The sequence below is a fragment of the Budorcas taxicolor genome, chromosome X (assembly GCF_023091745.1).
Source record: "Budorcas taxicolor isolate Tak-1 chromosome X, Takin1.1, whole genome shotgun sequence".
Taxonomy (NCBI): domain Eukaryota; kingdom Metazoa; phylum Chordata; class Mammalia; order Artiodactyla; family Bovidae; genus Budorcas; species Budorcas taxicolor.
The window spans coordinates 102,761,499-102,785,138 of record NC_068935.1 but is presented as its reverse complement, the minus strand read 5'-3'; the positions used below and the strand labels follow the sequence as shown (position 1 = coordinate 102,785,138).

Below are 23,640 nucleotides of genomic sequence, written 5' to 3'. Positions count from 1 at the left end.
GTCCATGGGCTTTTCGAGGCAAGAATACTGAAGTGGGTTGCCATTTCCTTTTCCAGGAGGGAATAAATAGTCAATAGATTTCAGAGTTGAACAATGTAAAAATTCAAATTACATGCATTGAAAAACCTTTCAGGCCCTTACTTAGAAGCTCTTCAATGTTATTTTCAAATGAATTCTGAGAAATCTGGTTTTAAAGACTAGGATGTGAGAAGATAACATTCTAGTGCCCTTGATCCTCAGTTAATGCTCACATGAAGCCCATGGAACAGACTGTAGACTCCAGATCTCACTGATACAGAACTGAAACTCAGGGGATGAGGGTGATATAAAAATGACTGACACAACAGACATAAGAAAGCAAACCACAATGGAGGCTGTTCTGTTTTAAAAGAAAACCAAAGCTTAAGAATATAATTGATTATAGGCAGTCTTCAAGAACATCTCAAATTATTTTGTGATATGTTGTATTTTAGAATATCAGGATGTTTTTAATAATATTTTAGGAGATTCTGATTAAACTGCTTAAAAGATCAGATAGTTATCCTATCAAAATCGATATACAGTAGGATGGGGGTTTTTTGTTTTCTTTTTTTTTTTTTTTTTTTTAACAATTCCACACTTTAGTTTTCAATAAGTTTAAACCCTCAAGAGATACAGCAGAATTCCACAGGAACCAAGCCACTGTTTCCATAGACACAAGTTATCTTTTCCCCAGATTCTTACAGTTTTGTTCAGTTTAGCGCCAGGAGTCACTGTTCTTTGCTTTGTACACATGAGCACATCTCTTGCCCAAATTTCCGTTTCATCTTGGGCATAAACACTTCCAGTTTTCAGAAGAGGAACCAAGTGCTCCCTCTGGTTTCACAGGACCCTGCTTATAGCCACCAAAAGTGGAGCCTTGGACCATAGCCTTCCAGACTTATTTGTTTTAGAAGTCCTGTCCACAGCACTCCTCCACAGGTTCCAACATGGCAGAAAGAGAAAGCTCACTTGTTTTTATGTAGTACATTTGCACGGTAAAAATTTCAAGTACCAAAGAACGGTATATTCTGCAAACTGTTCCCTGCCCATTCCAGGCCCAGAGTCCCCTTTAACAGCTGTAACCATCGTCTTCAGCCCGTCTGTCCTCCCAGCATCTCTGTGTGCAGAATCCGCACGCAAAATCTTGCTCTGTTTGTTTAGTTTTTAACCACACATTGTGATATAGTGCACAGTGTTCTTTGTACTCCCTTAACATATCTGACTATTTCCTATCAACACATAGATATTTACCTGAATCCACTTATTAGCTATATATCTTTCAGTTCAGTGTACTATAATTTCTTAAACTGGTCTTATAGGCAGTGATGATATTTGCATTGTTTTCAGGTTTATACTAGGTAGTAGGAGATGTTCATTGATTTACAGTTCTCACAGAACTCAAATCCACTGTCTCCTTTGCTCCTCAAAATAACATTGTAGTTATAGGCAAGGCAAATGTTACTCTTATTATGACACTACTTAGGAAGGAAACAGAGGCTTAGCTGAAGATAAAAGAGTTGTTAGGTATCAGAACCTGGCTATCAACCCAGGTAATATCTTAGGATTATTTAAAACTGAGTAAGCTATAATATATTTATATATTTTATATAATACTTCATGCCAGAATGAGTTTGAAGGCACTTTAAAAAAAACATACAAAAGTAGAAAAAGTTAAAGTTCATAATGACTAAACTATAATAAAGTTAAAAGTAAATGTAGAAAATAGCTTGTGCCATCTTATGGGACTACTGAGACTGCCATAGAAGCAACCTCAGATAATACTCGGGTTCACAGACCCTGGGGCAAGAATGTATACAGAGGTACATGTGACCATACATCTTAGGTTTGTTGAGACTGAAATGTATGCTTAGAGCACCGCTTCAGGTCACCGTAACAATGGTGGAATTGTTGGTGATGTTAACTTATCAACTGGATAAAGTATAAAGTGGGCAAAATATTTGAATTCACACTACAAGAATCTCTTGTCTTCTCTCAGCTTGTGAAGCACTTACTGAGTGGGAATATCTACCGCCTGTTGGACCCCGCCCACCAAAAGGATTTGTGGGGCTGAAAAACGCTGGTGCTACTTGTTACATGAACTCTGTGATTCAGCAGCTCTACATGATTCCGTCCATTAGGAATGGTATTCTTGCAATTGAAGGCACAGGTAGTGATGTAGACGATGATTTATCTGGGGATGAGAAGCAGGACAATGAGGTAAATTTTATTTAGCATTTTGTCTTCTGTGTTCGAAGTTCTGATTCCAAATAACTGTTGTTCTCTCTTAAAGAGCTACTTTTGTTGGACCTGTTGGCATATATTTGAAAGTAAAGCTAGAACCTCCCAGTGTAGACTGCTACCTCGACATAGTGCTCACTGCCTATGAGACTTTCAGCTACAGCTGATTTTTATGATAGTTAATATTTTTAAAGCAACAGTTAATGTACTCACTTTTGGAGGTTTGGTTTAATTTAGAGTTTGTATGATGATAAAAACCTTCATCTTTAATAATAGTTTAATTACAGTTTTACTTTCCTGTTTGATATTTTAATTATGTATCTCCACTTATGCTATTATATACTATACCAGTTTCATTACCTATGCTTACTTTTTGATTACTTTTGCCTTTCTCCCAGATCATAACTTGTTTTACTTAGGAAATAAGCTTCTCTCTACCTGTGACAAAATTTAGGCTCCTGCCAAGTATCCAATGCAGAAATAAAGCTGTGAATAAATTAGATAGTGGTGGATCAGAGTTGACCTAACTATGGCATAGTTCTTTAAAGAAGAGACTGTGGTCATGTTTGTGTTCACCCTGTATCTCCTTATTTTTATTTGACCTTTTCCCATTCATGGTGTTGGTGAGAGCCGAGAAGAGAAGCCAGAGCGTGCTGTTTGTAGCAAATATCTTAAATGGTTCTTTACTCATTCCATCTCTTCAGTCACCAAACTCTTTGCTCTGAGTAGCTGAATCATTTACAGGGAGGGCTTCTGAAACATACACTTGCCTCAACTCTTCCCCAGGTTTGCTTTTTTCACCTGTGTGCTTTTTTTCCTTCACTAAACTAAGTTTCTCTTGAGCAGGGACTGGCCATTGTCTATTTCTACATCTAGGTCTCACACCAGTTCCACAGCCAGCATTGTCTTTCCATCTCTATGAATTTGACCATTCTAGGTACCTCATCAAAGTAGATTCGTACCATGTTTATTTTTCTGTGACTGGCTTGTTTGACTTAACGTAATACCCATTTCATAGCATGTTTCAGAATTTCCTTTCTTTCAAAGGCTGAATAATATTCCTTTGAATGTATGTACCACATTTTGTTTATCCATTTATTCATCAGTGGGCACTTGTGTTGTTTCTACTTTTTTCTTTTTTTTTTTTTTTTTGCCACTCAGCTTGTAGGATCTTAGTCCCCCAACCAGGGATGGAACCTGTGCCCCCTGCATTGGGAGCTTGGTATCTTAACTACTGGATCACCAGGGAAGTCCCTGCTTCCACCTTTTGGCAAATAATGCTGCTCTGAACATGGGTATACAGATATCTCTTTTAAGATCTTTCTTGCAGTTCTTTGGTTGTTGAACCCAGGCATGGAATTGCTGGATCATTTGATAGTTTTATTTTTCTTTAGGAACTGTTTTCTACAGTGGCTACACCATTTTACATTTTCCACCAACAGTGTCCTAGGATTCCAGTTTCTTTGCATAGAGCTCTTTCATTTTTCTGAGGTCCAATATGTCTCTGTTCTTTCATGGCATGTACTTTTGGTATCATATCCAGTAAATCATTGTCAAATCTTATGTCTTGAAGTTTTTGCTCTATGTTTTAAGAGTTTCGTAGTTTTAGCTCTTACATTCAAATCTTTGATCCATATTGAATAACCCTTTGTGTATAGTATTAGGGGAGAGTCCAACTTCATTCCTTGGCATATGGATATCTAGATTTTCCAGCACCATTTGTTGAAGAGTACTACTCTCTTAACATGAACATTGTATTGAATGTTTACAAGTCTAAGCAATTTACATACATTATCTCATATCCTCCTCACAATAGCTACATGAAGAGTATGTTCCCCCATTTACACATGAGGCACTTAATTGCTCAAAGTCACTTAGCCTTATAAGTAGCAAAGCCTGCATTTGTGTCCAGTACAGCCTAAGTTAGTTAGTTCACTGTCCTTTGCTCTATCACCTACCTCTGCAATACATAGTTATTCCCTATGACAACTCTTATGTGAAATGGGTGGGGATAAACACTGATACTGTAAATTAAAATATATGAATTGAACATTAAGTGCTTTGGAAATAAATAGAAATACAAATGATTTGTTCACTAATCATTCAGCATTTGTCTCAACATAATTTTTACTATACTTTGAAGTTCAGTTAGCTCACTAGTGATAATGTTTTGCTTTCCAGAGCAATGTTGATCCCAGAGATGATGTATTCGGATACCCTCAACAATTTGAAGACAAACCAGCATTAAGTAAAACAGAAGATAGAAAAGAGTACAATATTGGTGTTTTGAGACACCTTCAGGTCATCTTTGGTCATTTAGCTGCTTCTCGACTACAGTACTATGTGCCCAGAGGATTTTGGAAACAGTTCAGGTAAATTATGGATGGCTGGTAATTGAGATATTGCTTAAACCTTTATGACCGTCTCATGACACTAACATTAAACTTCTAAAACCTATACTGGAAAGCACTTTTATGTTTAATAGTTAATTAGTAGTAATAGTCTAACTTTATTTTATAGTTAGGTTTGTTTTCTCATTATCCCCAAAGGAAGTAGAAAATGTCTTAGTAAGAGGCAGCATTCTTTAGTCTCTTAAGATAGTAACGATTTTTTATTTTGAAAGCTTATAATATTTACATACGTAGGGAGAAGAGTATGAACCCTTATGTATTCATCACTCAACTTCAATAATTGTCAACTCATTGCCGTTTAATCTACATTCCCATCTACTTCTTTTTAGAAGCAGATGCATAATTTCACCCAGAAATATTTCGTGTGTATCTCTAATGTCTTTTTTAGCATGACCATGATACTATTATCATGTCTTTAAAAAGTCCTTAATATCCTTGTCAATGTTTGATTTTACCCAGTGACCTAATTGGTTTTTTTTACTATTAACTTTTTTGAAATCATCACCCAAATGAAGTCCAGATGCTGCAGGTGTTGATATGTGTCTGTAGTCTCTTCTTTTTTCACCCTTGTAGTTATTTGTTGGGGATAAAAAAACAAACAAGTAGTTAACTCCATACATTGTCCCATTTGGATTTTATTGAGATCCCTGTGGTGCTTTGTTTTCCTCAGTTCCCTACATGTCATATAAACAGGTAGAGCTAGAGGCTTGATCAGGTTCCGCTGTTATTTTTTTCTTGTTTTGGAGTGGATAGACAAGGCCTACCTCATAGGTGATAACAGTAAGCTAAGTGAGGAGAAGTATATAATGTCTGTCTGCCTCTTAGGATAACACCCATTGATTATCATTGCCTAAATGCAACATTTCATCAGTACTACAAAATGGTCACATCCTAGTTTTATCATTCTTTCATTTAATAGCCAGAGTAGATCTGTAAAGGAAACATCCCCATAGCAACTTTTTGGCTAGTCTAATATACAATTTTATAGGAAAGGTGTGATAAATACCGGGGTGGGGGGTGGAATTTGTTGTTGTTCAGTTATGTCTTGATCTTATTTCTCTGGCTTCATTTATTTCACCTTTTTTTTTATTACCTCTTGTGTCATGCACTGTACTAAAATACTGTAGTATTATACAACTGTGTATGAAAACACCATAATCCTTTGTAATAGTGTTTTTGTTTCTGAATAGTACTCTTTTTTTTTTTTTTTGCTGTACCAGACGGCTTATAGGATCTTAGTTCCCCAACCAGGTATTGAACCCAGACCTTTGTCAGTGAAAGCATGGGGTCCTAACCACTGGACCAGCAGGGAATTCCCTTAAATACTACTCCTTAGAAACTAGGCCCCCTATTTAATCCACACTTACTGGCTTGCACACACCCCCCTCTTTCCCAGCTCTGCTTTCACTCTTTCAGTCCCATCACCTGGCAGAACTCTCACCTTCCTCTGACTGTTCAAGTTTTCTTTCTTTCTCTAGCTTGTCCCATCTCTGCCATAAGGCTTTTAGTATTTCCGTTCTTTCTCTTCAGATTATTACTCTTAAACTTCTGGAACTTTTGTCTTAAAATTTGTAATTAGGTTATAATGATCACTCTTCTTGTAATATATTTGCTTTTTTTGGCTTCTCAGTTAATTGTTCCCTATGTTAGTGGAGCTCTCAGTTTGTCCAGACTAGCACTTTTGGATTATCTACACTTTAGACCTGTAATGTACTCTTAAGTACATGTGGGTGAGTTAACCACATTTCACACCCTTAATTTTTTATGTTGAAAAATTTCACACCAGGAGAAAAGGTAAAGTAGTATAGGAATCACCTTTATGATGCATATTCTTCAGCCAGATTTGCCATTTGTTAACCTTTTGCCATATTTGCTTATGGGTATACTTGAGTTTCGGTTTTCGTTTGTTTTTTCTAAACTAGAGGACAGTTGCAGATATTACTCTTGATCCCCCTCATATGCCTCAAAATGTATCCTCTAAGAATAAGGACATTTTCCTACATAATATTTAATACAATTATCACATGCATGAAATTAGTATTCAGTAATGTCATCAGTATATATTCCAACTTCCCCAAAATAGTCTTTGTAATTTTTTTTTTCCCCCCCGATTTCAGACTGGTATCCTAGAAGGAATCACAAGAATTTGGTTATTAGCTCTTCAGTCATCTCTAATCTCCCTAATTTGTCATGACTTTTATGGTGCTTTATTGATTTGTGTGATTATTTACCCATGATTAGATTCATGTTAAACTTTGTTGGCAAGAAGAAATACCTCTGAATGCAGTGCAATGAGAAGCATATAGTAACATCACCATGGAGTTTTCCTTTGTAGTTTTGTGGTATTTCTTTCCTAGTAAAGTACCACTTTTCCTGTGAATCTTACTTTCTCCTCCACAACAATCAATATATAAAGAGCATCCGTGTTTTTTCCTACTTCCTCATGTAATTGAGGAATAAAATCTCAGTTTATATGTGTTATTTTGGTTGTATTGCTTTTTTCCTGAAAAATATATTGTATTTATTGTTCTGGGAGTGTCTCACATTACACATTTTACTCCATTCATTTCTTAGGCTTTGGGGTGAGCCTGTTAATCTTCGTGAACAACATGATGCTTTAGAATTTTTTAATTCATTGGTGGATAGTTTAGATGAAGCTTTGAAAGCCTTAGGACATCCAGCTATGCTAAGTAAAGTCTTAGGAGGTTCCTTTGCGGATCAGAAGATTTGCCAAGGCTGCCCACATAGGTGAGTACTAATTGCATACTTTATATGTATATTGTAGTGTTTATTATTAATTATGTAAAAAAGTGAAGTATGCTACCACTTACTAAATACCAGAGATGGGATGGATTATATATTGTGCATACCTTACTATTGGGGGAGGTTGTTTGTTTTCTCATTTTATTACAATGAAGTTTAACAACAGAAAAGTTACATGACCTTTGTGGATCTGTTTGTTTGTTTTTGTCAAATAATACTTGGTTCCTTTAACTCCACCTAAGCTCTTACTATTTATACTCTTATATGTCCTTATGGATGATCATGCCTAAGAAAACACATGGCATTTTGCATATACAAGTATTACTAATGAATTTTTCCTTTATCTTAAAATAGTTAATAATATTGTAAATAAGTTTAGAAGATGACAAGTGTGGGGCACTATTTCCTATACAAATGAAATGCTGACTTTTTAAAAATAGCGTTGATTACTGTCATTGTCTTTAAGGTATGTTTCCCACACAAAGCATTTATAGCAAAAAAATAACTATAAACAAATTTGTTTGGGTTTTTTTTTTTTAAAGGGAAGTTGATTAAGAACTCTTATTGAAAATAGTTAAAATAACTATTAAAGTTTACTACTGATAGATACATGTTTATGACTACTTTATGGAAGTTTTACTTTGGAACTTCTCTTGTATGTCATCAATTAATTAATGTTAGTTATTGAAGTCCCTTCTCACCAAAATATCACAGTAAGGTAGTATTTTCTACAAGGACACGACTTAGCAAGTGAACAGCAGCAACAAAAGAGCATTATGTATAGTCATAGGTTGTGTGTGTGTGTGTGTGTGTGTGTGTGTGTGTGTGTGTGTGCGCGTGCGTGGTTAGTGGGGGGATGCTTCATTTTTGAACCATTTTAGAATCATTTCATTTTGGAAATGATTGAGGGAGTGGTAATATTATATATAAATGTTAGGCTGTTCATTCTGAATGAGGCCATAAAACTGTTTACACAGACTGGACAACTTTTGCTTCTTTTGAAAGACCTCGTGCATTATTAGGTGGACCATAAAATTGTCGTTTTAACCTCTTGTTTTTATACTGATTAAAAAAATTTTTTCTGGCTATCTCTTTTGGTCAGTTTTTCTTGGTTTCTTGTAGCCAGTTTTCAAAATTATTCGGAAATGACGGGTTTTCTTTGCTAAGTGAAAATGTCCAGAGAACATATAATCTTAAGTAAAATTCCTGAAGTTCAAATACCTACTCCACAACTAAACTAGTCCTGTTCCATGCTAGAAGGTTACATAGAGGAGAGTCCTGTGACAGTCTATTTTAGGGTATTTATCTAGAATAACAGTTAACAAACTATGGACCGTAGGTCAAGTCCAGCCCTACATCTGTTTTTGTAAAGTTTTATTGGCACATACCCACTGCTTTACCAACTGTCTGACTGCTCTCACTGTAACAACAGAGTTGTTGCTATAGAGACCTCATGGTCCAGAAAAACTGGTAATACTTACTCTCTGGCCTTTTACATACAGAAAAACTTTACTGACTTCTCATTTTTCAGATGCCCAGTTTTTTACCTGAAATCATAAAATTGGACTTCTTTTTTCTCAACTATGGGCTGTTCCCTAGTTATCATAACAATTTGCCTAATACTTCATATTCCATTCATGTCACTTATAAATGCCTTTTTCACTAAGTTGAAAAGCCCTTAATATGAGGGACCATCTTAAACTATCCCACAGTGCTTTATACATGGTAGGCACGGCATGTATTTGTTCAGTGAATTAATTTAATGGTTGAGAGTGAAATTCTTACATCCCATATTCTAAATTTATGAGTATGTCTCTTCACAAATCTGAAAATTCCTTTGGTAGAATATTGCCCAAAGGTGGGATTCTGGCTCCTATTCAGATTGCTTAGCCCATGTTCATTTGTATGTTCAACTTGTGCTTTAGTAATGTTTCCATTATAGAAGAGGAGAAACATTTAGAAATTCAGCTCATTATAATCTAAACAGATGATGACAGAAGGAGCATGGTAGACTATATAGAGATGGAACTGTGAAGCCAGACAGATCTAGCTTCAAAACACCATTTCTCCTGGTAATCTTCACATTCTGAACCCCACTTCCCTCATCTCTGATGTGGAGATGGTGATAGAAAATATTTGCTGTGAAGACAAAGAACCTGTTATGCATAGTGTGTAAACAATCTAATGTAGTACCTAGCAGAGGATAAATGGCCCGTAAATGGTAACTGTCATTTATGAGTACATTTTTTAACTTAATGGGTTTTGTGTTCTATTATAAATATTGCAAAAGTAGTTTACATTGAACCCATAACTAAGTAAGATGTTTAGAAAATTAAGGAATAAATTCTCTTTGATCATTTCTTAAATAATATCTTTAGATACGAGTGTGAAGAATCTTTTACGACTTTGAATGTAGACATTAGAAATCACCAAAATCTTCTTGATTCTTTGGAACAATATGTCAAAGGAGATTTATTAGAAGGTGCAAATGCTTATCATTGTGAAAAATGCAATAAAAAGGTATGGATTGCCCAGTTTTGTTTAAAATAATGATGGTTACATATAATGGGTTTGGAAGAATAATTGTTTTCATTTGTTCTCAAAATTTGCCCTCTTTATTCCCTGCCCTGCTTTGTTAACAGTGGTAGCAGAGAGGTAGTTAAGATAACGGGGACTTAAAAGGTTTGTCAGGTAAAGAGAACCTAGTGCCAGAAAGGGCTAGGGAAAACAGGTAAAGATAAGAGTGAATCACTTTAGAGGTCGCAATAGCTTAATACCACAATCTTTTGTCTGCCTTACGCAGGCACCTTTCATCCATATCTGACCAGATTGCTTGAGCTCCGCAAAGCTACAGAACTCATAGAGGAAAACATTGCTCCTCTCACATCCAGAGTTACTAGCCAAGACCGAGAAGTTCGCTGAAACCAAACTGTTGATTGCTTTATTTAGCCACATAAGATTTCTTCTACCACCTGTTTTTTTTTAAACCACTTGGATCAAATTTTTTTTTGACTCACCTGATATTGGTGTTTGTCTATGGGCATTTAATAGTATCTTTCTGGGCTCCCAAGTCCTCTTACCTCTAAGTCACCTGTATTATTTTGACTTTACATACCACTTGGAGAGGTTTTAAAATCTAAAGGTTGAGATGACCTGTAAAGTCATACCCCTGCCACTCACAGCTCTAAGACTTGAGGCAGGTTACTTAAATCTCTCAACTGCTCCTCATTCTCATGCTTCAGGTTCAGTAGTACCTGCTTGAGAGGGTTGTGAGGATTATACATGTTACTACTGGGGCAGCACTTAGCATATAATTTGGCACCTAACTGCCCAATAAATACTAGCTGCTATTAGTATATTTCTGTAGTTGGCTCACAGCAAACTACACCTTCATTAAAATAATAATAAATATCAAACAGGTAATAATGGTTAGATAATACTGCCAACATAGAAATCAGGCAGTGAGTAAATCACTAATTTTTGCAGTTTGTAGAAAGTGGCATCAGAGTACTTCTGTATTACTTGTTTTAGTTAACATTAAAACTATAAACTGACAGAATTGCTCTGATTATGTTCACTGTCACGTTATGTTTACACTTAAATTTTCAGATTAATGTTGAGAATTTAATAATAGAGTTTTAAAGTTTGGTGTGTTTTTTTGCAGTGGATTATAAGAGAACATCTAGTAATTTGTTCTGTTCATTTTAGGTTGATACTGTAAAGCGTTTGCTTATTAAAAAATTGCCTCCTGTTCTTGCTATCCAACTAAAACGATTCGACTATGATTGGGAAAGAGAATGTGCAATCAAGTTTAATGATTATTTTGAATTTCCTCGTGAGCTGGACATGGAACCTTACACAGTCGCAGGTGTTGCAAAGCTGGAAGGAGATAATGTAAACCCAGAGAGTCAGCTGATACAACAGAATGAGCAGTCCGACAATGAGGCAGCAGGAAGCACGAAATACAGGCTTGTGGGGGTGCTTGTACACAGCGGTCAAGCAAGCGGAGGACATTACTATTCTTATATCATTCAAAGGAATGGAGGGGATGGTGAGAGAAACCGTTGGTATAAATTTGATGATGGAGATGTAACTGAATGTAAAATGGATGACGATGAAGAAATGAAAAACCAATGTTTCGGTGGAGAGTACATGGGAGAAGTATTCGATCACATGATGAAGCGCATGTCATACAGGCGCCAGAAAAGGTGGTGGAATGCTTATATACTTTTTTATGAACGATTGGACACAATCGACCAGGGCGATGAATTGATAAGATATATATCAGAGCTTGCTATCACCGCAAGACCCCATCAGATTATTATGCCATCAGCCATTGAGAGAAGTGTACGGAAACAGAACGTGCAATTCATGCATAACCGGATGCAATACAGTATGGAATATTTTCAGTTTATGAAAAAACTGCTTACATGCAATGGTGTTTACTTAAATCCTCCTCCAGGTAAGCATCAAGAATTTAGCTTCTTAGTAACAAAGCATAGCTCTTCTTGCAGGATTTCTTAGCAGGCATCAACATGCTTGTTTTCTTTCTTTCTGATTGTTTTCAAGTCCTGTTTCAGATGACTGTTACCTTTGAGCATTATATATTATCTGGGTATTTAGAGACAGAGGAGCTTTTGTTTATTAAAACAATTTGTTTTTATTTACTCAAGCATTAGTTGAAGTGTGCTTTAATGAACAGAATTATTTCATAAGTAGCCTCAGAGGGGTTTTAACATAGTTGGGGCTTGGAAAATTGTAGGTAATGCAGATTTGTATGAAAACAGGGCTTGGGCATACAAATTTGACTTTTTTAATCTGCACTTTATTTATAGGGCAAGATCACCTGTTGCCTGAAGCCGAAGAAATCACAATGATTAGTATTCAGCTTGCCGCTAGGTTCCTCTTTACCACAGGATTTCACACCAAGAAAATAGTCCGTGGCTCCGCCAGTGATTGGTACATTGTTTTGGATTTTCATTCCTATTATTACTGGCATTTAGTTTGGTTCTTTAATATACTGCTTTGTTTTTTCCAAGCCCTAATAATCTTGTTTCAGATTTGGAATGCAGAATTTAAAAAATGTTGGTAGCGGTAGTGAAAGAAATCATATTTAAGTAATTCCTGAGATTAAATGTGGCCCTTTATTACTCAGGAGCCGGCTTCTGTTATAGTGTATCATATCTTTGACTTCTGTGTACAAAACATTACAGGATGATACTTAAAGGTTATTTAATCACAAAATTATTACATTTTAGCTTCCCTAGATTACATTCAGCCATAGGTTAAAAAGGTAAAAACTTAAAATGAATTTGTTTCTAATTGTGGAAGTTTAGAGACCATTTATATCATACCTTGATTTAACAATATTTACTTAACTATTCTAATAGTAAGATGTTAAGGGAATGGGGGTTATCGTTTTTGTCATTGAACCTAGGATTTTGTTTGTTTTGTCTTAGGTATGATGCATTATGTATTCTCCTTCGTCACAGCAAGAATGTGCGATTTTGGTTTGCTCATAATGTCCTTTTTAATGTTTCAAATCGCTTCTCTGAATACCTTCTGGAGTGCCCTAGTGCAGAAGTCAGAGGTGCATTTGCAAAACTGATAGTTTTTATTGCACATTTTTCCTTGCAAGATGGGCCATGTCCTTCACCTTTTGCATCTCCAGGACCTTCTAGTCAGGTAATTGCCCAGTTTACTTCTAATGATTAAATGCTTACACATGAATTCTGTTTCCTGGAAGCTGAAGCCACACATATGTGCATCTGTTTGAGATGTTTACCTAACAGATGTGCATGAGCATGTAATAACCATGTGATCTGATGCCTCAGTGTCTATGAGTTCCATTAAAAAGTACTTCCCAGCAGTGACTAGTGACTATTGGCTCTCTAAAACTTAATGGAATTTTCTGTTAATTTGGTTACATTCAGTGGCTTAGTTATACACTTACTGTTATATGTTATACATGAATTTTAATTCATCCCCTTTCCTAAAAAAGCAACCCTTTTTAATAGTTCCTTGTGTGATCAGTCCATCCAGAAATTTCTGCCTATATTTAACATGTCTATGTGCATCTTCCTTTTTTATGCAAAGAGAATTATATTGTACCTGCATCTTGTTGCTGGAAAACAACCAATGTTTTCATGTTTTACAGGCTTATGACAACTTAAGCCTGAGTGATCACTTACTAAGAGCAGTATTAAATCTGCTGAGAAGAGAAGTTTCAGAGCATGGGCGTCATTTACAGCAGTATTTCAACCTGTTTGTAATGTATGCCAATTTAGGTAAGAATTTAAGTTTCCATAATTCTGCTTTAATGTATTAAGTAATGAAATCATTTAAGTCAAGTGATGAAATATAACCTGGTCTAAAATAGAAAGTGTTTCATAAAACCTACTATGAATTTTATCTGAAACTTTTTGCTACGCTTTATACCTTGTATTTTATTTATGCATGTGTCTTATCTCTGCTCCAGGTCAGAGACACAGGTCAGAATCTGTATCTTAATCATATTTTTATCTCCTAAAGCAGTGGTGCTAGACCTGGTTTTTTGAAAATACTGATTCCTAGGCCCCATCCCAAACCAATGGAATAAGAATTCTCAGAACTAACACTAGGAATCCACATTTTCAAAAGGTCCCAGATGATTGTGTAATATTCACCATGTTTGGGTGAAGGATTTAGTCTATACTTTTGTTGAAGTAAATGAAAAAAGTTTTGTTGAAGTAAATGAAATTAAAGGTTGGAGATAATATAAATATTCACTTAAATTGCCTGTTATTTATGTTAAATTCTAAACCCAAACATTACTGTCATTCCAAGTTGTGTGTGTGTCACTTACTAATCACCAGTGATCCCTGACTCTTCTAACACAGCAACATTCTACTTTGTATTTGTCTTCTTTTCCCTTACCTCCCCATACTAAAGACTTGTTTATATTGATGAAAACAGCTGTTTGAATCTAGGGATTTCAAATAAGGGATTGTGGACTTGTATTTATTATACTTCTTGGAACATGGCAGTAAATAAGACTGTTACTTTCTAATGGGGTATAGAAGCAAATTAAAGGGTACTTGCCATAAAATATGTGACAATAATGGGGAAAATACAGCGTGCTGTGGAAGTACATCAGTAGGGGTACCTGACCAGATTTGGGGAGTGTGTGGGACTTAATGCAGAAATTGATTGTAGGAATTGGTTGAATTTTTCCATCCAGAGTGAACAGCAGGTGCAGAGACTTGGAAGTATATTCAGCATGGCTCATTGGAGGAAATGAAAGGTTATTCAGTCTACTGGCTCATACTGAGAAGTTGACAGTGAAGGGGAAACAAGTAGACAAATTCTAGTGCTTTTCATTAGATGTAAGGCCAGTTGGATTTGGTGATTGGATATTCAGGGAAGGGTAACATGGAACAGACATTAAGAATGATGCCCAGAATTCCAGCTTGCTAAACTGACCAGGTAGTAGTGCCATGTACGGAGCAGGGGAGACACAGGAAGAACATGGAGAGGGAATTTGAGTCTTTGTGACACCCGGATAGAGGTGTCCAGTAGAACAGGATCTTTTTGGAAATATTTTTGAATCAGCTGAATAAAAACAGCTGGAACTTGAAGCCATTAGAATGGGTTTGATCATCCAGGGAAGGCATACAGTGTGAGGATATAGCCTGACATGGGAACTTGGAGGACCATCACTTTTTAAGAGACAGGAGGAGGACTCAAATAAGAACAACAAGAGGTAGAAAGAAAATAAGACAGGAACCCAAGAAAGGGTGAAATGGTTACAATTTGAGAACTATTCCTTAACTTTAAACCAGAAAGAGGGGCAGAAGCCAGGTAAGCATGAGTTGAAGAGCAGGCAAACGAGAAAGTAGAGGGAACGAGGTTAGGCGTCTTTCAAGAAGCTTGGCTTAGAAGAAAGAAGAAAGGCAATTTATAAGAGAATTCTGATTTCTCCATTTTCGGCGTTCATTTAGGATTGCCGTCTAGGCTGGTCCCTGAGACTCCCCAGGCCATAGAAAGTGTCCAGAGGATTGCAATGTCATAGTTACTGTTTAACCATTTAATACTTAACTCCAATTAGGTTTTTGGTTCTTTTAATTTTTTTAATAATTATTTTTTGTATTATTATTTTTTAATAATACTCTGAATGCCAGGTAAAAGTAATCTTCTGTTCATAAAGGTTGTAGAAAAAAATAACTACTTTATTATGAAGCCCTTCCATCCCAGTTCTTTCATATAATTCTTCCCCTCTCTTCCTGCTTCTCCCTTCTGTACTATAGGTGTGGCAGAGAAGACACAGCTTCTGAAATTGAGTGTACCTGCTACCTTTATGCTTGTGTCTTTAGACGAAGGTCCAGGTCCTCCAATCAAGTATCAGTATGCTGAATTAGGCAAATTATACTCAGTAGTGTCACAGCTAATCCGCTGTTGCAATGTCTCGTCAAGAATGCAGTCTTCAATCAATGGTAAAGTCAAATACTCCATTCTTTACATTGGTTTTAAAGTACTGCTGACCATAAATAGTACCTCATTAAAAGTGATTCTGAAGAAGTTTCAGTATAAAACAAGAATCTGTGAAAGTCCATGCTTTGGAATATTTTATATTTTGAGTCCTGCATGTTTTTCACATGCTTAAAAGGGAATCTTTCTATCTACTTGCTACTGAGGTTGGTATCTTATTTATGAAGTAGTAGTGTAACAACTAACTTTTAAATAAGAAAACACCAGTATTGGTATTTAACTTTTATGTTTTATCATCTTGATATATCTGATCATTATAATGGTTCATATTACTTTCTTTGTACTTGGGAAATGGTCTATATTGTTTTTTTTCTTTTAAAAAAAATGATAAAGCTATTTTCTGTAGTGAAAGCTGGATATTCTTGTGGAGAAGCCGATTAGTTTTTCATTGATGACAAATCTGTATTCTAGGTAACCCTCCTCTTCCCAATCCTTTTGGTGATCCTAATTTATCACAACCTATAATGCCAATTCAGCAGAACGTGGCAGACATTTTATTTGTGAGGACAAGTTATGTGAAGAAAATCATTGAGGACTGCAGCAACTCAGAGGAAACCGTCAAATTGCTTCGTTTTTGCTGCTGGGAGAATCCTCAGTTCTCATCTACTGTCCTCAGTGAACTTCTCTGGCAGGTTAAAGGAAAATATACATTCATATGTCTCTATAACTTGTTGTTTTATTTTTATTATGTTTTTAAGTATACAATTACACTAGTTTTAGGTGTGCAACGTAGTGATTTGATGTTTTTACACATTACAAAGGGATCACCACTGTTGCTGCTTTAAATAAGTTCTTTACCACGTTTTACGTGTTTTCAGGTGGCATATTCCTACACTTATGAACTCCGGCCCTACTTGGATCTGCTTCTGCAGATCTTGCTGATTGAGGACTCCTGGCAGACTCACAGGTAGCTACCCTTTTTTTGTTTCTTGCCGAGTTCTTAGAGTAAGTGAAATTAACAGCACATTTACTTTTTTTAACCTCTTGGAAGTCTAATAATAAATGTTTTATTGTAAAACTTAAGGATGAATAAAACGGTTCCCTCTTCCCTCACAACTTTTGCCCAAGTTGCATACTTAATATACTAACCTTATTCTTTCAGTTGGCGTTATGTTTTTTATTTGGAGGAATTTTTTGGTAGATGTAATATATATTGAAGAATTTGTTGGTAAACGATTAAGAATTTGTATAGTAGACTGCTTCCTCTCTGTCACTATAACTAAAACAGAAACCTGAAAACAAGTTCTGTAACAACAAAATGCTTAAAGAGGAATTAAAGTCTTGAGTCTTAGTGCAGATTGCAAATGCCAGAAATCATGAAATAATATTTTCAAATTATTCACCAAAATTAACAATCATAGATTTCAAACAGTTAATAATATAAAAATTGAATTAAACCAGAAATCAGTTTTCCATTAAACACAAAATTTAATAGTTCCAAAACTGTAGCTGTTTATTTTGAACCCTTCTCAATATGATCAGAGGATTTAAAACTTATGAGTCAGTTGAAATGGAATCTTAAGTTTTCACTATTTTCTTTTGAAAATGTTATAAACATGTATAGCTTTAAACCAGTTAGCCATATCTTAGCCCTAATTAGAATAAGTAATAACACTAAAGGCACATGTGCTGGTTTAAACATGGGAATTTGTTTTTTGTGTAATAAGACTGTTATTATGATTCCCTGTCACCAGGCTTGAAAATAATTTTCTCATAGTGGGCTTTTAGTCATTCGGTAAACTGTGTATTTATATAGGAGCATCTCCCATGGGCTTGGCACTGTTAGGCATTGAGGAACAAGGGAGGCAAAGATAATATTGATAAAAATGGCATTTGTAAAGGAGTTGATTCATTATCGCTTGAAAAAGTTGAAGGTAAAAACAGAAAATACACTGCAGTGTTTCAGATTAAATAGCAGAAAGCCCGTACGTGGTAGATTGTGTGGCCTGAGATGGTTTAACTTTGCAAAATTACAAAGCTATTTCCAAACAAAATGAATTTTATGAATGCATGTAAGTAATACAAAAACCAAAACTTGTCTTTTGATTTGAAACATTCTATTAAGTAAAATGTACAATGTATAAAAGGTTTTTTAAAATTACTGACTATACAGATAATGTTTCTTTATTGAGATAAAATTCACTATTTGTTTTTTAATTCACTATTTTAACCATTTTGAAATGTGCAATTCAGTGACTTTTAGTATATTTAGTGTTGTGTAATCATTACCACTGTCTAATTCCATTCATTTTCATCACTCTGGAAGGAAAATCCAAACCCAGTTAAGCAGTCACTTCCTATCCCCCACCCCCTGACACCCACTCGTCTGCTTTCTGTCTCTCTAGATTTGTCTATCCATGGGCAAATACCCAGGACTTGGATATTCCGTTCATCTCATATGATCGGAATCATACAATATGTTCTTTTGTATCTGGCTTCTTTCACTTAGCATAGTTTTCAAATGTATCCATGTTAGAGTACATATCTGTAATTCATCCCCCTTCATGACTGAATAATCTGTTGTATGGATACATTACATTTTACATATTTGTTCATTTGTTGGTGGATATTTGGGTTTCCACCTTTTGGCTGTTGTGAATAATTCTGTTGTGAACATTCATGTACACGTTTTATATTTTCAAAAAAACACCTGTTTTCAATTCTCTTTTTATATAGCTCAGTAGAATTGCAGGCAGGTAATTTTTTAAATATCTTTTGAAAAATTGGAAGTATTTACAACCAGATTTACTATTTTACCCATTTCTAAGTGTACAGTGTTGTTACCATCACTGCTATCCATCCCCAGAACTTTTTCATCATCCCAAACTGAAACTCTGTACCCATTATTCTTGCTTTCTCTGACTTTTGCCTATTTTGAATACCTTGTATAAGGAATCATACAATATTTGTCGTTTTGGATCAGAAATAAGTTGGTTCTAGGCAGCCATATGACCTTGGGTGCAAGCCTTTTAACCTCTTTTTTTCTTATGTGTTCAAGTAATAGATCACATGACTACACCAAAGACCTTTTTTGAATGGCCCATAGTAGGCACTTGGTAAATGTTAGCTGCTATTTGATTTTAGAAGTTTTCATTTATGTTGTTCCCTTTCAGAATTCACAATGCACTTAAAGGAATCCCAGATGACCGTGATGGGCTATTTGACACAATCCAGCGCTCTAAGAATCACTATCAAAAAAGAGCATACCAGTGTATAAAATGTATGGTAGCTCTCTTTAGCAATTGTCCTGTTGCTTACCAGATTCTACAGGTGAGGGTTTTTTCTCTCTGTGTGTGTATAATTGTGTAGAAACCTCTGTCTGTGTGTGTGTGTATACTTGTGTAGAAACCTGAATCTAAGGATTCTGTTTTAAAAGACGAGAATTATGAGAATTTGGAGTTGTCGTTTCAAGTTAACTTTGAAAAACACTGCAAAACCTTTTTACATACATGGCTTTATTTTCTTTTGAAGGGCAATGGAGATCTTAAAAGGAAGTGGACCTGGGCAGTGGAATGGCTTGGGGATGAACTTGAAAGACGACCATACACTGGCAATCCTCAATACACTTACAACAATTGGTCTCCTCCAGTGCAAAGCAATGAAACATCAAATGGTTATTTCTTGGAGAGATCACATAGTGCTAGGATGACACTTGCAAAAGCTTGTGAACTCTGTCCAGAGGAGGTAAAAAAAGCCACCAGTGTGCAGCAGATAGAAATGGAAGAAAGCAAAGTAATTCTTTACTTTATAGGGCCAGTGTTTATATATTACTGATAATGGGGGAAGAATTATGTGGAGTTTTGTTTGCTTTAATTTAATATGTATACTATATGTGGTCTTAACTTAATGAGGGAGTCTTCTTTTAAAGAAATTTTGGGGAGATTGCCTGAATCTAGTATTTCTGAGAGAAGCCAAATCAGGTTTCTTTCAGTTATTTTATCTGTAATAAAATTTGTTAGTGGGTTGGTTTTTTTAACGATTTTATTAAAAAAAAAAAAACTGAATTTGTCTACATAATTCTTTATTTTTAAATATTTAAAATCAGGAGCCAGATGACCAAGATGCCCCAGATGAGCATGAGTCACCTCCACCTGAAGATGCCCCGTTATACCCCCACTCACCTGGATCTCAGTATCAGCAGGTATATCAGGCTTAGTTTGTGTTTTTATCCCCTAGAATTTTTATGCGTTATTTATTTATAGGATGGCTAAGTTTTTTGTTGCCACTGTAAAGTAACGGGGATAATCTAGACCGGCTTTGGGGGCATGATCAAAAGAGGAATGGTTGGCATGGGGTCACAGTGTGATACGTTTGAGCTTCCCCTGTGGTGTTTCCTGGTCAAATATATGCACCCCTCTTGTACTTGGTAGATGAAGTTAGTAAAAACTATGATTATTTGTATCAATATAAAATGATAATATAATGCATTAAGATGACATTTCCCAGTAGGCCAAGTCTACGAGTAGAGATATGAAATATGGCAGTGAAGGAAGACCCTGGATATAGCAAATGAACTGTTTGCTTACATAGCATAACCAAGACTTCAATGACAGTAAAAAATTATTGGAAAAAAGTCAGGGGTTTGACAGATTTCCATGAATTTTTTTAGATCAAAAACTATATTTAGATGAAGAAACTTTCTAAATGAGAACGTGTCTAAGTCCCAGGTGTGACTAATTTCCATCTTTTGTGGCAGGGATTCTGGAACAAGCATTGGAATCCCCTGGTGGGGTGTTGAGGGAGGGGCACCCCAGAGTTTCTGATTCGATAGGTCTAGGAGGTGGGAGCAGAAAAATCTACTTTTCTAATGAGTTCCCAGGTGATGCTGCTGCTGGTCTGGGAACCATGCTTTCAGAACCATTATTTAAGCATTTTTACAGTTCATAGTAGAGATAGAAGCATGCTGGCTAATTAGAAGATGCATATTCAAGATATTTATTTTCCTAATAGAAATTACAGAAAGTGAAAGCCTAAAATCTTCTTGGCTTGGCTGGCAGGAATGTACAGAAAAATGAGAGTTCAGGGGTTTAAAACATTAAGGACCCAAATACAGCAGGAGAAGAATTACTTCTCTCAGCCCTGAGAAAGCTCATGCTTAATCATTCCTGATTAATCCATTATCTTCAATGTTGTTTTGTTTTCATTAACATCATTCTGTGTTGAGGGTTGTTGCTTATGCAGATCTCATATGATCATTTAGTCAGATTTCTTGTATAGAAGTTTCAAGGTGCTTAGAGTGAGAATGGATGTGTTCTGGCACTTTTGTGATTTTTTTTTTTTTTTTTAAACCACAAGCAATAATGGGCTCTGTTATCCCTTATTGGTCAGACTTAAATGTGAATAATTTGGGGCACTTTAAATCACCTTGGCCAAAGAATTACACCTACGCTGCTCTTGGGGCTTGGAGGCTGTCTTTTTTTGTTTCAAACCAGTGTTTGTCATCATTAGCCCAAGCGTATTTCCTTGTTAAGTCCCAGGAATAAAAAGAAATGTTTACATTTCCACAGACTTCAGCCTGTGGTCGTTAAAGTTGAAGTTCACTATATTAAGTTTTAACATGCAGATCTTGTCTCCCCTCCCAGAATAACCATGTGCATGGACAGCCGTACACAGGCCCTGCGGCGCATCACATGAACAACCCCCAGAGAACTGGCCAGCGAGCACAAGAGAATTACGAAGGCAGTGAAGACGTGCCCCCACCCCAGACGAAGGACCAGTGAATGCACACAATTAGCTGGCTCCATCAAGACTGTGCACCCAGGCCTTACAGTCCAACCTTTTTCTGTGTCTGGCTAATATTTAAAACTAGAAAAAACTATTCCTAATCAATATGGAGTGGAAAGTTTATTCACTGTCTTATCTGCAGAAATTTGCTGTCAATATATAACTCGCCTGCAGTGGAAAGTGTATAGTGTTTTGTAATAAATGGCCTGATGCTAATGTGTAAATGGCAAAGGTGTATATAGTATATTAATGTCTGACTGTTAATTCTTAAGCAAGACTTTTTTCTTGATGAGACTCACAGATCTACAAAACCTACAAAAGTTAATTTTCTTGTTATACCCATTGCACTCTGCAACCAGTGTTGCCTGCCTGATGGCAGTTGGATCAACTCCTTTACAAAAACAAAAAATAAACCAACAGCAACAAACCAGAGCCCATCCATGTCAGCCACACCAATAGTTTCATGTTAATTCTTTGCCACTGGAGTCAGTTTTATTATGAGCAATGTAAGGCTGGTAACCTTTAAATTATTTGGTTGATGTGGAAAATTGGTGATGTAACATTGTTTCTAGATCTTTTTCATTGCCTTTTTATTCTGATGTTAGGTTAATCACTTTGAAGCTATAGTTATGCTGTAACATTTAGCATGGCTTCACACCAGGTTAGTGTAGCCAGTGAGGAAAAAATTACCATAATGACAGCAGTTGTCCCAGTGTGACAGCTGTATTGCTCAGAGCTTTTCCTTCTTACACCTAGAATATAAAATAGAAAAACAAGGGGAGAAGTGTGATAAACAGGTGGATTTCAGTTACACATATGTTGCTTACATCTTAATGTTTGACAATTCAATCTCTGGGTGGGATAAAGAAACTTTAAGTGTCAGTAATGGGAATTTTAAAAGATTTAAAGCAAATATGCAAAAATTTGCTATGCCAGGATGCTCAGAGCATAATAGAAGACTGTATTTGGTGTGCTTGTTTTGTTTCTTTTGTAGAGCTTACTAGGAGAACCTTCTAAAACTTGCCTTCTGCTGGATCCCAGTGAAGCGGAGGTCATCAGAAACCCACAGTACTTGGAATACCATTGCACCAAGATGTTTGCTGAGCTGCCGCTCAGTCACAGTTTTACTTGAAAGCAAGAGTTGTCCTAGCTCCTTCTCCATTATTCCAAAAATTTTCATGTTTGAAGCAGGGTCTAATTAAAAAGAAAACTGGTTAATATAATTGAGGTATCAATATCAGAATAAACATTTAAGATGATAAATTCATCAGTTAATACTGTATTTAAAAGAGAATTGGTAACTTGAATGTGTGTAATTTTTTGGAACCTGTCTAAAAACCAAATACCCCTGCAAACAGATACAGTCCACCCTATTCTATTTAAATATTTTGCTGTTTTATTTTATAGAAATTATTTTGCTGAATTCACAAATAGAATTTGATTTAAGAAGAACTTTTTGTCCTGTGGTGTGTTTTGGGGTTTTTTGTTGTTACTTTTTTTTTTTTAAGGACTGGATATTAAGGTTAATTCTGTGCATAGCACACCTAGACATGACCCTGAAGTCAGGAGTTCAGTCACATTGAGTTTTTGTGCACAGAAAGATTTGACCTTTGGCCCTTGACTAAAGATTTAAGAGAAAAACAGGATGTTGACACTGTAAAAGTTTCCTAACATAATCAATCTTGTACTTTTTGTATGTTTTTTATATACATGTATATTTAATGAGCACAAGCTTGGTTGTATTTTTTACAATTCAGTTAATAGGCAAATGTTTTGTCAAAAAGGCTATAGTTGGAATTGAACAAAGCAGAAACAAAATTGAGAATGTGTTATTTTGTGATTAAAGGGGGCAGGTATTTAAGATGAAGCTTTGGATATCTTATTTGCAGTAAGTACTCTGTAGTCAGTCTGTGCTTCTAGGTTTTCTGTAACATTAGGAAAATTTGACACCAGATAG

The 23,640-nt window shown here is 35.8% G+C and overlaps 1 protein-coding gene across 1 annotated transcript in view; it reads left to right on the top strand.

Annotated features, from left to right (window-relative positions):
• USP9X (ubiquitin specific peptidase 9 X-linked) overlaps positions 1 to 23,135 on the top strand; it is an 80,564-nt gene extending 57,429 nt beyond the window's left edge. Inside the window, exons 30-44 of the mRNA XM_052663670.1 lie at positions 2,018 to 2,238; positions 4,441 to 4,631; positions 7,245 to 7,418; positions 9,812 to 9,953; positions 11,142 to 11,895; positions 12,269 to 12,392; positions 12,893 to 13,118; positions 13,591 to 13,720; positions 15,719 to 15,904; positions 16,371 to 16,591; positions 16,778 to 16,866; positions 19,073 to 19,229; positions 19,431 to 19,691; positions 20,005 to 20,100; positions 21,542 to 23,135. Coding sequence (XP_052519630.1) covers positions 2,018 to 2,238; positions 4,441 to 4,631; positions 7,245 to 7,418; positions 9,812 to 9,953; positions 11,142 to 11,895; positions 12,269 to 12,392; positions 12,893 to 13,118; positions 13,591 to 13,720; positions 15,719 to 15,904; positions 16,371 to 16,591; positions 16,778 to 16,866; positions 19,073 to 19,229; positions 19,431 to 19,691; positions 20,005 to 20,100; positions 21,542 to 21,679 — 3,110 coding nt within the window. The 3' untranslated portion in view covers positions 21,680 to 23,135. The remainder of the gene's footprint in view (positions 1 to 2,017; positions 2,239 to 4,440; positions 4,632 to 7,244; positions 7,419 to 9,811; positions 9,954 to 11,141; positions 11,896 to 12,268; positions 12,393 to 12,892; positions 13,119 to 13,590; positions 13,721 to 15,718; positions 15,905 to 16,370; positions 16,592 to 16,777; positions 16,867 to 19,072; positions 19,230 to 19,430; positions 19,692 to 20,004; positions 20,101 to 21,541) is intronic.
• Positions 23,136 to 23,640: the final 505 nt, after the last annotated feature.